Source organism: Tiliqua scincoides, chromosome 7 (genome assembly GCF_035046505.1).
Source record: "Tiliqua scincoides isolate rTilSci1 chromosome 7, rTilSci1.hap2, whole genome shotgun sequence".
Taxonomy (NCBI): domain Eukaryota; kingdom Metazoa; phylum Chordata; class Lepidosauria; order Squamata; family Scincidae; genus Tiliqua; species Tiliqua scincoides.
Genome location: NC_089827.1, coordinates 72,504,061 through 72,519,768, shown reverse-complemented (window position 1 = coordinate 72,519,768; position 15,708 = coordinate 72,504,061). Strand labels below are relative to the sequence as shown.

Sequence of the window (15,708 nt, the reverse complement as noted above, 5' to 3'; positions counted from 1 at the left end):
CCAGGCTGACGAGTCCCATCTACCCAGTTTTTGCCCAACGTTGCATATAAGCAACAGGGGTCAAATGTGCACACCTATGGGTTGGGCAGAAATGGGTTAACTGCAGTATGATTCCAGTTCATTGGGGGCTGCACACAGGGCCTTGGGGGGGTGCAGAGGTACCCACACATGGATAGCCCAACTCTACAAGTTTGGGCTACCAGCTGTAGCTCTTTGCGACTTCCGCTGTTGCAAAATGGCCTCCAATAGCATGCTGAGAACTCCATGGGCAGCCATTTTGGGAGTGCTGCCGCAAGAGGCCGCAGTGCACCCTGTTTGTGGCCACCACAGAAGCAACTGGAAGTGATTTCCAGGTTGGGGATGCTACTTCCAGTCACTTCTGCGGGCCATTCTGAGGTCTGTGGAGACAAATAAAGTGGGTCACTGGCCTAGTGCGAACTAGAACAGGTCTCCAGGGCTTCCTGAAACCATTCCAGCACTACCAGGAGCATTGTGTCGTGACCCACTGTGGAGGACGAGGTGGGTCATGGTGGTGAAAAGTTTGGAAGCCACTGCTGTATGATGTTTACTTCCCACCTTTCTTCAGTACCAGAACTCAAAATACATACAAGTACTGAACAAAGCTAGACCTGCTTTGCTTCAACAAGGTGGGTGCTTTACACACACCTTCAGGCAAGACCCTGGAACCAGGGGGGAGCCTGGGGATGAAGTCACTCAGCTCTTCTTTCCACATTATTAACTGGGGCATCACCTGGCAGGACAAAGTTCCAAACAACACAGTCCTGGAATGAGCTGGAATCCCTAGCATGTATGCACTGCTGAGACAGAGACGCCTGCGTTGGCTCGGTCATGTCGTGAGAATGGATGATGGCCAGATTCCAAAGGATCTCCTCTATGGAGAACTCGTGCAAGGAAAGCGCCCTACAGGTAGACCACAGCTGCGATACAAGGTCATCTGCAAGAGGAATCTGAAGGCCTTAGGAGTGGACCTCAACAGGTGGGAAACCCTGGCCTCTGAGCAGTCCGCTTGGAGGCAGGCTGTGCAGCATGGCCTTTCCCAGTTTGAAGAGACACTTGGCCAACAGACGGAGGCAAAGAGGCAAAGAAGGAAGGCCCATAGCCAGGGAGACAGACCAGGGACACACTACACTTGCTCCCAGTGTGGAAGGGATTGTCACTCCCGAATCGGCCTTTTCAGCCACACTAGACGCTGTTCCAGAACCACCATTCAGAGTGCGATACCAGAGTCTTCCGAGACTGAAGGTTGCCAACAATGATCGTTTACTGCATCCATAACTCCATGCCCAAATGTTTGCAAGCCCAGATTGGTCCATGCAATTATATCTCGGTGCACATAAATTAACGTCAAGGCTTATAACTGTAACAACTTGATTAGAGTGCATCAAGTTGTTAAACAACTAAAATGACATCAGTGGAGCTGATAAATAATTGCAGCTTCAAGCAAAAGACAGAAAGTTGGCCACCTTATACCTTGAATACGTTCCAAAGCCTTTCTATATTCTCCCTGTAACCCACACCAAAAGGCTCTGGGGAAAGTATGATGAATTCTTCTACTTTTGGAAACTTGAACGTGTTATCTTCAGGCTGCTCCCCATTCAAAAGACACTCTGTTGCTCCATGCTGAGCCTATTTATTACAGTTCTTTGGAGACTGATAGCCTTATAAAATATAAGCCTGTTCTTGGTGCTAGTATGTTTGCAATCAGAAACACTGATGCTTGCTGGAATAGTTTACTGCTGCAGAGACAGTGTTTAAGCTGCAAGGGCTTGGCAAGATGGCAAGATGGTGACATTCACATCAATTCACCTAGTCATACTCTGGAAAAATGCCTGAATGGAATCCGCTGGGTACGCAAAATAAGAATTGTTTCATACTCCGGATATTCACATACAACACTATATACACCATATACATAATCTAAGAACAACTTGGGGACGTGCGTTTTGTCTACATTCCCAGGCAGACGAAGATCTCTCTGCCCCTGGAGGTTGCTGCGCAAGTGAAGACTGTGTTATCTTGAGAAGACACAACCTTCTATTTATAGGACTATGAATAGCCTGTTTCATACACAAGGTAGAGGGAGAAACTGTGAACATCTTGGAGATGATATTGGAGGCACAGGATGAAATAAGTGTTGCCCGGGGAGGGGGGCGTGGAATAGTCAGGAGAGGGCAGGCTGGTAGAAATATTTCAGCACAGAAATATATGCAATGGATTTTATTTGAAGAACTCGTGTTCCCAAGGTATTAATCACTACAGCTCTCCTTCCAAGTCATGTTCCCTTGTTCTTTGTGCTGATGTAAAAGGAGGAGATGCAAGTAAACAATAGACCCTAAAAGTTGGACATATTTACTACTGAAAGTCTTGTGTGAGATCAGGCAGCCAGAATAACCATTTGCCAAGATAGGTCGTCCCCAGATATGTTCATCTATTGGTCAAATGCTGGGTTTATTTCAGAAATCTGGGCAGTGGCATTGCTAGTGGGGTGCAGGGAGTGCAGATTGCACTGGGGTGTGTGTATGACACCACTACTGGTCAATATTGTGAAATGTTGGCATTTTTTTGAATTGGCACACGTTATATATCATTCAATGTGTAATTTAATGCAGAATGCAATGAAACAAACCGCGTTTAATTATCAGTATTCTATCAAAAGTTATGGCCAAATAACCAGAAAAGGAAAACACAACTGCCATATGTAACAAAAAGTGGATTTTTTAAAACTCAAAACTGACCAATGAGCCTGATTGTTCTGAGAGCCAATGAGGCATTATGATGACACAGCAGGGAACCAATGAGGTGTTAGTATGCATCAGTTCTCATTTCCATGTATCGGAGCTAATACTATAACTCTTATTCAGTTGTGTGAGTGTCATCAAGTTGGCCACCGTTGTTTTTTTTTGTTGGTTACTGATTTGTTGGGTGGCTTGTACTATAGCCACCTTCGGTTCCCTTAGGGGGAGAAATGCTGGATAAAAATATGGTAAATAAATAGTGTTATATATTAAAATAAAGTTGATGGGAGTTATACTGATCCTAGTGATGCTGCTGCATTTAGGTTGTGAGTATGATATTGTAATTTATTTTGTATGGTCTGGTATGGGAGGAGGTTCATCACGGGGGTGATACCATGAGCTCCTGCACCAGGTGACACAAACCCTAGTCATGCCTCTGAATCTGGGAGCGTTATGTTGTGCCTGCCCTCTCTTTCTCCCTCAACAGATGAGTAGGGGGACGCCTTGAAGGGAAGAGGGTGTCAATTCTACAAGAGCAGCGGAAGGCAGACAACCTGTGACTGCAGAGTGGTCGTAGAATCTAAATGTTCTTTATACAGAAAAATAATGAATGTTCCTAAATATTTAATGAGTTGACCTAGATGCGAGAACCTGAAATATCTTAATACGAATTTACCTAGCTCACTTTGCAAAAGCGGATGCCTGCCAGAGTATATGTTTAGCTGTTATACTTCCTTATCTTTTATAAGTTTCTCCTATACCTTAAAAAAATTGCTTTTGGCTTGCAGAAGTCTGTACATGGAAACCTATTTCCTTGTGCAAAGTGCCCCTTAGAGCAGGGGTGTCCAAAGTTTTTGGCAGGAGGGCCACATCATCTCTCTGACACTGTGTCGGGGCCAGGGAGAAAAAGGAATTAATTTACATATAAAATTGGAATAAATTTACATTACATAAATGATTATATTAAAGATGGACTTATATGAATGAATGAAGGTCTTACAATAGCTCAAGGCCTGTAAAAGGCCTTGCACAAAGCAAGGCTGGCCTTTCCTTTGCTGCTGTCACTGCATCACAGACATGAAACAAGAAGCAGTGGAGGGAGCACTCATCCCACAGCTCACGTGAGAGGTCAAACAGTCACCCTCATGCTGTCGGGCCAGTGTGGGCTCCAACAAATCTCCAGAGGGCCAGAGGCTCATTGGAGACTGGGGGCTCCCTGATGGCCACAGTGAGAGGCCTCGAGGGCCACAAGTGGCCCCAGGGCCAGGGTTTGGGCACCCCTGCCTTAGAGGATCAGGGCAAACAGCTGTAGAGCAGCTAATGTTTTTTTTTTCCAGCATTCTGAATAGCTTAGGCAAAAATCTTAATTACAGCCATTATTGTTCTGTACGTTGTTTTGAATCCTGTGGATGTCTGTCTTGCTTTGTCATATATTTTTACGACCTTGTAGTGCCTATAGAAGCTGGAAACCGAGAGGTTCATGATTCATCAGTTTGCAAATTGATTTATGGATTATTGCTGACAGAGTTTGTGGCTCCATCTCCATCTCCACCACCAAAGAATGTCATTACAAGGAATCAATGGGCCAATAAAAGGGTGAGTGGGGGGAAAAAGAGAGATGCGGAAGCATTTTGCTACCTTCAGCTCGTTTGACTGAAATGAGCAGAAATGGTTCCAAGCAATGACAAGCACAAATGTACTTTGCCCTGGACCGACTGCACTACAGTTGTCCTGGAAAGTGCATTATGAGGAGAAATTTGGTGTTGCTAGAGGAGCAGACTAGACTATTAAGTGGGTCCCTCCCCCCTCAGAAACCTATTGGCTTCAGAGTTCTTTGTGGGAGCCATTTCTTCTACCAAGCAGTAGTGGCTAAGGAAAAAAAAAATCTTGAATCCCCTATATGAAGAAGCCCACATTTTGGGTTCTCTTACTGCCTCAAATGGATAATCTCAAAACCATTTCAGGTGCTAGATGAACAGCAGTACAATGGGAGCTACTGGCAATAGGCCAGTGCACCAGTCATTCAGACTGTGTGGTTATGGGTGGGTACTGTGTATTTTTCCTTATGAATGCAAATGGAGTACTGCAGCCACACTGATATCAGTGAGCCCGATTGCATTCCCTCAAGAGCTTCATCGATGAAGCAGGCAAAACACATTTATTGTAATATCAGCTTTTGTAGCCTACTGTTCAGTTCATCATATGCATGAAATGTTGCTTCTTACTATGTATATAAGGTCCCACCTCCAAGTACACAGATTTGGGGCCTGCGGTTTTAACTAACTGCAGGTTCCAAACCCGTTGTGAAGGCCATACCTAAGCTCCTGGCCCTTAGCTTTCGTCCAGGAGCCTTTCCGAGGCCTGCGGTGGCTGCACATGACCTCTGCGGGTCTCAGAAAGCCCTCCAGAGATGCTAGAACAGCACTTCTGCACCTCCAGAGACCTTTTTGAGGCCTCTGCAGGCTTCAGAACACCTCCAGATGGTGACTATAGAACATATCCTGTCCTATAATGTATCCAGAACATTTCCAGTCCATAGAACATATCCAGTGGTCCTAGAAACTGGACCCATGGATTTGTTTATCTGCAGGTTTCTGGGAACAGATCCCCCGGGTACCAAGGAAATCCAGGGGGCCTCAATTTATGGCAAAGTTCTATGTCATAATTCAAAGATTTGTTACAGAAAAGGCTCCAGGCATTGCCTGGCTATTTGATGCTACTGTTTATCCCCCCCCCCCCCCGCAAATGTTTACCTGACAGATGAGCACACTTCATGCATCTGATGAACTCAAGTCCACAAAAGCCGAGGCTGAAATAAAGTTGCCAGTCTTTGAGGTACTGCAGATGTTGTTTTTGATGCTACAGACAAATGCAGACTACCCCCTCTGGAAATGCTTAAATCCTTTGTCACCCAATGAAACAAAGGATTTAGTTTGCAGCTGACCCTGAAACTTACAGCTGCCTGGCAACAAAACAGATGTGGCAAGGAATTAGAAGCCCACCCAGAAATCCCAAATCAGAAACCAGAGGGAACTTGCTTCTGCACATTGAAAACCTCAGGCTTTGTTGTCACACAAGCGCTACTGCCATCGTGTGGTAAGCCAAAGCAAATCCTTTGAAGGGGGAGTGGTGCAATGGAAGGGGAACTGGGGTCTCTTGAAAAGCTCACATCATTCTTGGTCTGATTAGGTGTCAAAAGATTCACTGCTCTCCTGTTTGGTGGCTGGAGCAGAAAAATGTGTGCTTGGTCCCAAAAGCATGTTACTGGTGCACATTTCTTTAAGGTATTTGTATCTCTCCTTTCTCTTACGCATGTGGCAGAGATGTTGCGGTTTCACACTGCAGTGACCTGTTAACTAGTAACCGTCCTTAGCTCAGCCTGTATTTATAAACATTTATGTTGGCAAGTTTAAGAAATTTTGGTCCAAAAAGAACCTCAGATGCATTTCTTCACAAGCCATATATACTCCTTGCAGAAGGATTGTTTAGCATTATTACACATTTTCTATGCTGCAGGTCCATGCCGGTGCCAATTTGCTGGGGGCCTTGGGGGGGCCAAGCCTTGCACTGCCCCCCCCCAGTAGTGTAGCTAGAGGGTGTGCAAAGCACTAAGTTTTGCAAGCACCTGAATGCGCCATGCAAGGGGCCCTGCCCTTTCAGAGCTATTGTTGCACTCCCTCTAGCTTTGCACCCCCTTTAACTACACTACAGGCCCCTCCCCTCGTGGTACCCTCCTGCCCACTATGAGAGGGTACATTGGGTGTTTCTATTGCCAATAGGCCTGGCTAAGTGGATCATATGAAACATACGGGCACTCAGCCAGTGTCCAACCAAGATGGCCTGCGACACCGCTCCTGCTGCTACTATTAACCCTGTTTTTCTGTGTGAATGTACTCCACAGCAGTAAGCAGATTTTGTAGCTAGCTGGCACTATTTCTTATTTACGTTATCAGAAATCATATTAAGGAAATCATATTAAGGTGTCATATTTTTACTGAAGTCCTTTGACAAATTACTTACCTATAAAAGTTCTTTATGATAACACAAAGTGCTACTGGAACCTATTTTTTTTCCAACTTTTTCATTTTGTTCACAAGTAATTTCCAATATGCTTGAAAAAAAGGTGATTTAGGGGAGACCTGATCAAGACTGATAAAATTATGCTGTGTGGAGGGAGGTGTTTCTCTCTCTTTCACAATACTTGTGGAACCAGGAGTCATCTAATGCAACTGAATGGTGGGAGATTTAAGACAAAGATGCCTTTAAAAGGGGATTGGACAAGTTTCTGGAGGAAAAATCCGTTACGGGTTACAAGCCATGATGTGTATGCGCAACCTCCTGATTTTAGAAATGGGCTATGTCAGAAGGCCAATGCAAGGGAGGGCACCAGGATGCAGGTCTCCTGTTATCTGGTGTGCTCCCTGGGGCATTTTGTGGGCCGCTGTGAGATACAGGAAGCTGGACTAGGTGGGCCTATGGCCTGATCCAGTGGGGCTGTTCTTATGTTCAAAGGAAGTACTTCTTTACAAGGCATATAATTGGCCTATGGAACGTGTTGCCACAAGATGCCATAATGGCTACTAACTTGAATAACTTAAAAAGGCAGTTTAGCAATTGTGTGGAGGACAGGTCTATCCTTAGGTACTAGTCATGACTACATGCTACCTCTGGGAGCAGTGGGAGTATGACTACCAGTTGCAGGGAGCAACAGCAAGAGACAAGTAAGTTTTTCTCTTCCGCTTGGGGGCTTCCTATTGGGAACCAGTGGGCCCTTGTAGGAAACAGGATGCTGGGCAGGTCTTTGGCCTGATGCAGCTGGGCTCTTCTTATATTTTTAATATCAACTGAGGCTGGAGGGCATAAGCATAAGGGGAACTTGGTCATGCAGAATCAAGTTTATAGAATATTGTGGTTCAAACAAAACCAATATTTAATCTTGTTCAAAATAAGCACTTACATGTTAGGAAAGACGTTTGTCCCTTATTTTGTTGTTCCTCCAGACCAAGCTATACACAACCTGCTATTATTTCCCACTGACGGCAGGATACAGTAGAACTATTTTGCAGTAGTTTGCAAAATGTAAACACACTTTACAAATGTTTGTAGTTAGTTTTCTTTTTTAAAAATCTGGCCTCTGCAAAGAGCTTATTTGCTCAAAGCAGGTTGGATGCATTATTAAGCAAAGCATCAGATAATAAAATAATTTTTGAAGCACTGTGGAACCCATCTGTCCTTTTTCCCCCAGCCACAGTCATGCAGTGGAATAGCTACAGGGGGGGGTGATGCAGTAAGTACTGCAGGTTCTGCAACACACTGTGTAAGTAGCCCCTACCACTCACCATCAGAGCTGTTCTGGGCAGTGTGTTGTCATGGTGAGAGAAATGGCTTACATGTTGTGTTGCAGCACCTGTAGTACTTACCTTACCACTCCCCCTATAGCTACGCCACTTTTCATGCAATCCAACTATGGAGCTCTCATATGTTGCTACCCTTTGAGAGGCTAGATAAGGTGGGGTGTACTGTGAATACCAGTGTCTATCTTTTAAAAGCCCACATTTCTTTAAACACCGGTATGCGGTTATTATACTAGTAACTACAAAAGCGACTAACGTTTTAGAAACACAAAAACAACCCTTTTCATTTTTTGCTATACTTTTATTATTTACAAAGATTAAGCGGAAGTATAAAAAATATCCCCAACAATAGTGTGTACTCTTAATACTATATGAAGAGTGTAGCGAAGAATTAGACAGAAGGAAAGTAATTTCTAAACAGTGAAGAAGATTCACAAGCCGTGGTGAAGTTAACACCCACTAGCAGTGCAATGTTATAAACAGGAAGCAGCTTTACATAACAAAAAAACAAAAACAAAACAGCTTTTTAAATACAGAAATAGCACCTTTTACAAAAAGAATGGAAAAATGTAAACGTGGTAGGTAACATTCAAGTATATAAATCATGCACACGCTCTTCTCCCCACAAACACGTTTGTACCAGAACATGGAAGTTTTGCTAGCCCGGCAATCCTGCACAGTTCCAAGCGTGCGCCCTTGGCTTCAGTGCGAGAGACAGATACGCCTGTCTTACCGGAAGCAGTTTCGCAATTTAAAAAAAAATACAACAGAGTTTTTTGGAATTAGAGACAACCAGTCAATCTGGGCAGCAGCCTTGTAAGCACTTGGTTTCACTGGCCACTGAAACTTACAGCGTCACCCTCTGGCTTCCATTTGCAACAATGAGAATCTTGCCAATGATTCACTATAAAAATGTAAGGCCCAGAAGTTCCACCTGTTTCATCATCAGTTAGGCACCAGGCTCGATTCTGCTCTCATTAGCCCCGTTTCCACCTCAGTTTATCCTAGTGTGTAGACTATTAGAATCTAGCCCATCGTGATTAAAATCTAACTCGTATCCGATTCCACCAGTTCATGCAACTACTACTGCCCCTCTCCCCAAACTAATACCAGAACAGGCCATGCTGACTGGTCTCTTGAATATGTGATGGTAGAACAAGTTTACACAATCCAGAAGCTTCTCCTAAACTTCCAGCTTGGAGTTCAAGTGCACAACTACAATGGGGAAGAATTGATCTGAAGCTTCTTCTCTTCAACCTGGGTGGGCAGGAGTTCATAGATGTTTAACAATGTTAAATATGTATATTTAACAATCCTTTTGTTTAAATCCGACATAGTTTTCTGAAGTTGCATGTTCAAACAAATTTGCTCGTCAAATGAATTTGTGCCCACAAAAGGAATAAGACCTCTTTCCTTTTCTGCCTCCAATTCCACGTGATCAGCGTAACAAGGTAAGCGGTTTAGAAAGTGTCATTAGTCAGTCATGCTTCACAGCTCAATCCTACACTTACCTTAACCCAGATCAACAGGTGCTGTGCCAGCCCAGGATGTTGCAAATGTGCAATAAAGCACATTCACAGCACCTGGTGAGTAGGCTGCACCAGCCAGCCAGAAGGCCTGCACCAGCCAGCCAGCACCAGTTTCGGATCTGTGGCTGATGGAGCAGGTAGGTAGGCACCCCTGTGGTGCAGGGGTGGCTGGAATGGGGCAGAACAGGGCAGAGGGGTTGATCAGGCCTGGGAGGGGGAAGAAGGCTTATGGCATATCCTTTTCCACCTCCCAAGCCTTTTCCCTTGAGATGAGGCTACTCAGACTTGCACCAGCAATTTCGCTGGTTCAGATTTGAGTAGCCCCATTGGGTAGGCAGAGGCTAATGTCCCCTTACCTCAAGTAGACCTCCAGCCTACTCCTAATTAGTATATGTTACTGGTTGCTTGGTCATATGCTTGGCCCTGCTGTGCTGGTACTGGTTAAGATTGGGCTGTTAGAAACAGAGTAATAAAACAGTGGGACTTTCTCTTTAAGGATCGGCTCTTGACAATCACAATCAGGAAGTAGGGGAGCCTGATTCCTAGTCAGCACCACTGATGACCTTTCAGTTAATTACAGCAGTCTGCTTTGAGCCAAAATTGGTTCCAACTTAAACTAGCTGAGAAGGGGTAGGCACATCAATTACCCAGCCACCTGCTACAGTTATGCTTGGCAATAGTTGTGGTGCTAACAGAAGATTTCATTTCCCTTGGGAAAACTTAAATGCAGGTGTATTAAAAACAGGTAGAAGTCACTTAAGCATGCAAATTCTGTAGTGTACAAACTTTTTACAGCGTAACAGTAATCGGCTTCTCTTCATATTTTAAATCTTCTAGTGAATGGTTTTAGTGCTGAGGTTGAAAGAACACATCTTCTCTTCCTCCTTGTAAGGCTGTTACTGGTCTACATCTAACATATAGACAATCCCAATTTATTTTGCAACTCCGCTAAATCATAGTTAATTTCTTTTTAGTAACATAATTCAAAACATAAAATAATCTTAAACACACTAAAACCATACTCCCCCCCCCAGACACAGTCCAATGACATCAGAACATATCTGACCTCAAGCAAGAAACGCAGAAAAATGAGTACAAAGTCATTAAAAAGATCAAAAGACCCCAGGATTTAAAAAAGAAAGAAAGAACTGATGATACTATCCATTTACTTGATAAGAAACTTAGAAGTAACATGATGATAGAAGATTCTTGTAAAAATCAGCACATGCCATTTTATGTTATTAAACTGGTAATGTAAACTCAACATTTGTACTCCCCAATCAATCTATAGAAAATTGTCCTCAAGTGCCAGTATACAAAATTTGGGGGCAATGCAATTAAAATGCATTTTCTATTCCTATGTCCTACTTTCAACAAAGAGCAGCTTACTCATTACTCAAGATTTAATTTAAACCTTTTAACTAATCACTTCATAATTTTGGCTTCCATGTGCGAGTCTACAAGTCCTCCATTCCTTCCCCATGCGTATTGCATGTGACTACAGCCACGGTTTATGGTGTTCATACCATAAACACTCTGCACTGTGTTATTTCAATGAAAATATGATAGCGTAACATAACTTATGCAAGTCCAATGTGGACATGGCAAGCTGATCGTTAACATTTCCTGCAAGGGTCACCTTTGTAGAGCCTACGGGTTCCATCTCGAGAGTCCTGGTTCAGGAACAAACTGAATGGGACTGTAGCTCACATGTTTAAAAGGAGGAATGAACTGATAACATGTATATTTTAGAGTGTCATAATTCTTAAAATAACCTGCCAGTTTCAACAGTTTGGGGTACAAACTGTTGCGCCAACTGACAATCAACGTATATCCTTGTTTCTGTGCAGAACATAAAATAGAAAAGTTGCGAAGTCCATTAATACAAACCCTACTGAAAAATTTAAAACTTCACAGTTATTTTGGTCTTAAGTTTTTCACATGAATACATTCATTTGTACTGTAAATTATTAGACTTTTGCTTAACAAGTGCAGGGACAATTGTACAACAGTCAACCACATTCAAGTACTCTGCAAAAGCCTGTTCTGACATTGCGAGCAAATTTCTACTAAACTGTACTCTTAATATGCCTGGTAAAGACACAGATGCTACACAGCTTCATGTAAAGATCTCCGCTGCCTACAAAGCTCATATACTGATGCAGGGTATATGATAATCTTAACACACTTTATGTGTTAACAGAGTATGTGTAAATATAGTGGTTCTCTATACACAGATTCGGAACCTGCGGGTTTGACCCACTGCGGGTTCCGAACCCACAGCTTGAGGACTCACAGAGGACCTCTGGTTGCATCCAGGAGGTCTTCTGAGTTGTGGGAAGGCCACGTGTGGCTTCCCTTCGCCTCAGAAAACAGGTCAGACTGCAGATTTCATTATCTGTGGTTTTTGGCATCGTGGGGATTAATGGAACAGAACCCTTGTGTCCCAAGGACCAACCTGTACTGTGCCCCCTATATAAGTGCTAGCAAGCTCTCCCCTTTTGGATTTTGGAACAGAGACTGGTGCACCTCGTCAAATATCACAAACAAAATTTCTTTTCTTAAAATCCCAAAGCAAGATTTGATGTTTCCTCTCTTCAATCGACATGCACGCAATTTAATTTCTAATCAATAATAAAATTTACTTAACTGGGTTGATTCACAAGGGAGAAAATTAACCAAAATAGAGGATCAGTGTATAGTGGGCCAACACGGAGGCTCTGCTTGAAGCTGCCCATATCCCTGCTGTGTGCTGAATCAGTCCGAGCTGCTGCTGGAGATTTCTAATCTTCGCTGAACAGAACTGGTCGTTCTGCTTTGGTTCCCTTCATTCTTTCGACACGCAGCAGGGTCTTCGAGGCTGCCGGGTGTTTTGAAAAATGCTTCTTGGTGTGTGGGACGAATGCTCTTGGGAGTCAGGGGGGCTGAAGAAGGCTAATGGTGAAAGACAAAAAAGCAGTTCAGTTTTTGTTTTTTTAAGATCTCAAACCCAGTTCTTCCTGTAGCTAAAGAACTTTCAAATTGCAAGAAACCCTCAGCTTCGTAGAAAGGAATGGGATGTTGACCATTGACACGGACGGAACTAGAATTTCACTTTGAGCTCCTGATCAATCCGTGCCTGCCCACCTGAATAACAAGATGGTCAGGAGGGACAATAATGATCATCTTTTTGGAAGGGGGCAGAATCAGTCCTCTCTTCTCTTAAAGAGATTTTTTGTCTGGTCAAGTGCTGGCAGTATCAATCCTCTTGAATGGAGGCAATTGCCAGCACCAAGGACTAGTTAAGAGCCTGGAACTGGCTATATTGCACATGCTTTCATACTAACCGCTGCTAACTGGGTAAGAAGCACTTTTTCAAGTGGGTGCTCCTCTTTTATTTAGCAGGGAGGTGAGTAACTGGCCCTCCTCACCCCAGCAGTATCTTTTCTAGTGGCTGTCCACTGGTGTGTTTTTTTTATATCGGAAGCCTTTTTGGGACAGGGAGCCATTAGTATTTGATTCTTTATACTTTGCAACGTTGGGCAGAAGTGGCTTAAAGCCAACACAAAAGTCTATGCAAATAGGCTACATTACAGCACATCCTGGGCTCTGGGGAAGGAGGAGGGAATTCAGTGGGATGAAATGTGCCTGAATAGATGCTGGATTCTACTCTCATTTATAAATAAGCATCTGGTTGGAAGATTTCCATAAACAGGAATCTCTGTTCATGATAATAAAACATTTCACAGTCTTAGGCTGCAATCCTAGGAGACTAAGCTCCACTGAACAACATGGGACTTGTTTCTCAGTAATGGTGCGAATCTAAATACACCAGGATGGTCTAGTGCAGTGTTCTTCAACCTGTAGGTGGGGTTCCTCAACGGGGCTACAAAACCTCATTTTGGGGGGTTGTGGCAAGCATTTAAAGCCCGTGCAAGTGGAGGCTTGGATCCAATCCAATCATGGTACTGCCTTATCAAAACCAAGTTCTTGTTATAATTCTCCACAGCCTCTCCTTGTAACTCCTGCCCTTCTCAGGCTGCTACCTCATGAGGTAGGGCTAATTATTATTATTATTATTATTATTATTATTATTATTATTAACAGTATTTATATACCGCTTTTCAACTAAAAGTTCACAAAGCGGTTTACAGAGAAAAAAATCAAATAACTAAATGGCTCCCTGTCCCAAAAGGCTCACAATCTAAAAAGATGCAACACCAGCAGACAGCCACCAGAACAGACACTGCTGGGGTGAGGTGGGCCAGTTACTCTCCCCCTGCTAGAAAAAGAGGAGCACCCACTTGAAAAAGTGCCTCTTACCCAATGAGCAGGGGTTTACCCAATTAATGGGACGGGTGGGGACAGAGTGTGAGCAGCTAAGGGGGCAAGGTCTGGGAGGATCAAGTTCAGGGAGGGGCTGGGATCAGTAGTCTCATACTTTAGTTATTTATTTATTGGGGTTACAAAAAAAGGTTGAAAAATCACTGGTCTAGTAGTTTGGGTGTCTGACTTAGATCTGGAAGATCTGGGTTCAAATCCTGGCTCAGCCATGAAGCTCCCTGAGTAACCTTGGACCAGTCACTATCTTTCAGTCCTCACAGGGTTGTTGTGAGGACAAAAGGAGGGGAGGAACTATGTCCACCACCCTGAGCTCCTTGGAAGAAGGGTGGCATTAAAATGTGAAATAAATATGCATATGATTGTGCTGTTTGACTCGTTAACTGCCAAAAGTGCATTGAATTTTTGCAAATTGAGTTGAACAGATTCTTTGGACCATCTCCGAGTCTTCCACCCTTGCATTAGGCTAACCTTCTCCTTCTCACCTGCTGCAATTTCAGAAGGGTGACTGGGTGGCCCATGCAAACTGGTGAGTCTGTTTTCATGGAACTGCAAGCAGATCCTAGCACTGGGCTCAGGTGAACAGCCGAAGGAATCTGCTGTGGCGGTTCCAGTGACGACAGCTGTGATGAATTTGGAGTAACCATTGCTGGGGTCCCAATAAAAATGGGTGTTGTAGATGCCAGGCCGGGCATAGTGAGGTTCATGCAGGTGACGTTTGGGAAGGAGCTGGCAGGAGCAGAAGAAAGCTGGCTTGTGACTGCTGGGGAATAGATCAGAGGGAAAGGTGCCAAGGCTGTTGATGGAACCATCATACAGGGAACATTAACTGAAGGCAAGCGGCTTGAAGGGAGGCTGACAGGACCAGGCGCTTGATTGGCAGGAAACAGGAAATTAAAACCATTTAACCCTAAATGAAAGAGAGAAAAACAGAGACAGGTCCTGCAATTAGATAAGAAGGCCCTGGATGCCCTTCTTTCAAGACAGGGAGACATAGGAATGTGATTCCAATGAGAAGCAACAATATGCAACCTGGCTTCCCTACAAACTGAATGTGGCTAACCAACATCCAACATCACAAATGTAGGGGGGGGAAAAAAAAAAAGAAACCTTTAACTTCCAGGATATTTGGTCTCCCCTTTATAATTTACTAAAATCCCCCAATGGAAAATCTGCCAAACCCAATTGGATCACAGCATTTCATTGCTTTTTAAAAGCCCTTTTGAGTTGACAACATGTGTGCTCCGTGTTATTGAGAAGCATATCTGAACTCACTTGTGTTCATGGATTTGGTTGCATATTTACATTGTTTCCTGCTTTGCTGTTTGATGTCTTCTATGCTGGAATTCAAAAATTCTAATGTTTTTGTAAAAACAAGCCAAAGAGACCACCGACATTAACGGGAGCTTATTCTCTGTTGCTTGTGTGCTTACTGAATACCAGGCTATTGCCAGAGTGGGAGCTGGGGGTTAGCTATTAGTGGGTCAAGTTCAGCAATCTCGTATCTGCTGCACAATTCAAAGAATGTGTACTCAGCGTTTTAAAACAAAACAGATTTCAAGCACTCTTTGTTCCAGAAAAAGCCTGAACGTTTTAAGAACAGCACGTAAGGTGCTGTGGGTGTTCGGTGGGGGGCTCTGGCAGTGAGCTTCAAACAACGTACTCCTTGCACTATCACAACTGCTTCCAGCCTTCTCTTTGCTGCAGTGACACATGCACCACCTGTAACATGGCTGGGTGATTGCAGCC

At 43.8% G+C, this 15,708-nt stretch overlaps 1 protein-coding gene across 1 annotated transcript in view; it reads right to left on the bottom strand.

Moving 5' to 3' along the window:
* Positions 1-12,396: 12,396 nt before the first annotated feature.
* Positions 12,397-15,708, bottom strand: part of LOC136657382 (transcription factor E2F7-like) — a 28,528-nt gene continuing 25,216 nt past the window's right edge. The window contains exons 11-12 of the mRNA XM_066634213.1: positions 14,445-14,869; positions 12,397-12,573 (exon numbers count right to left, since the gene is read on the bottom strand). Coding sequence (XP_066490310.1) covers positions 12,397-12,573; positions 14,445-14,869 — 602 coding nt within the window. The remainder of the gene's footprint in view (positions 12,574-14,444; positions 14,870-15,708) is intronic.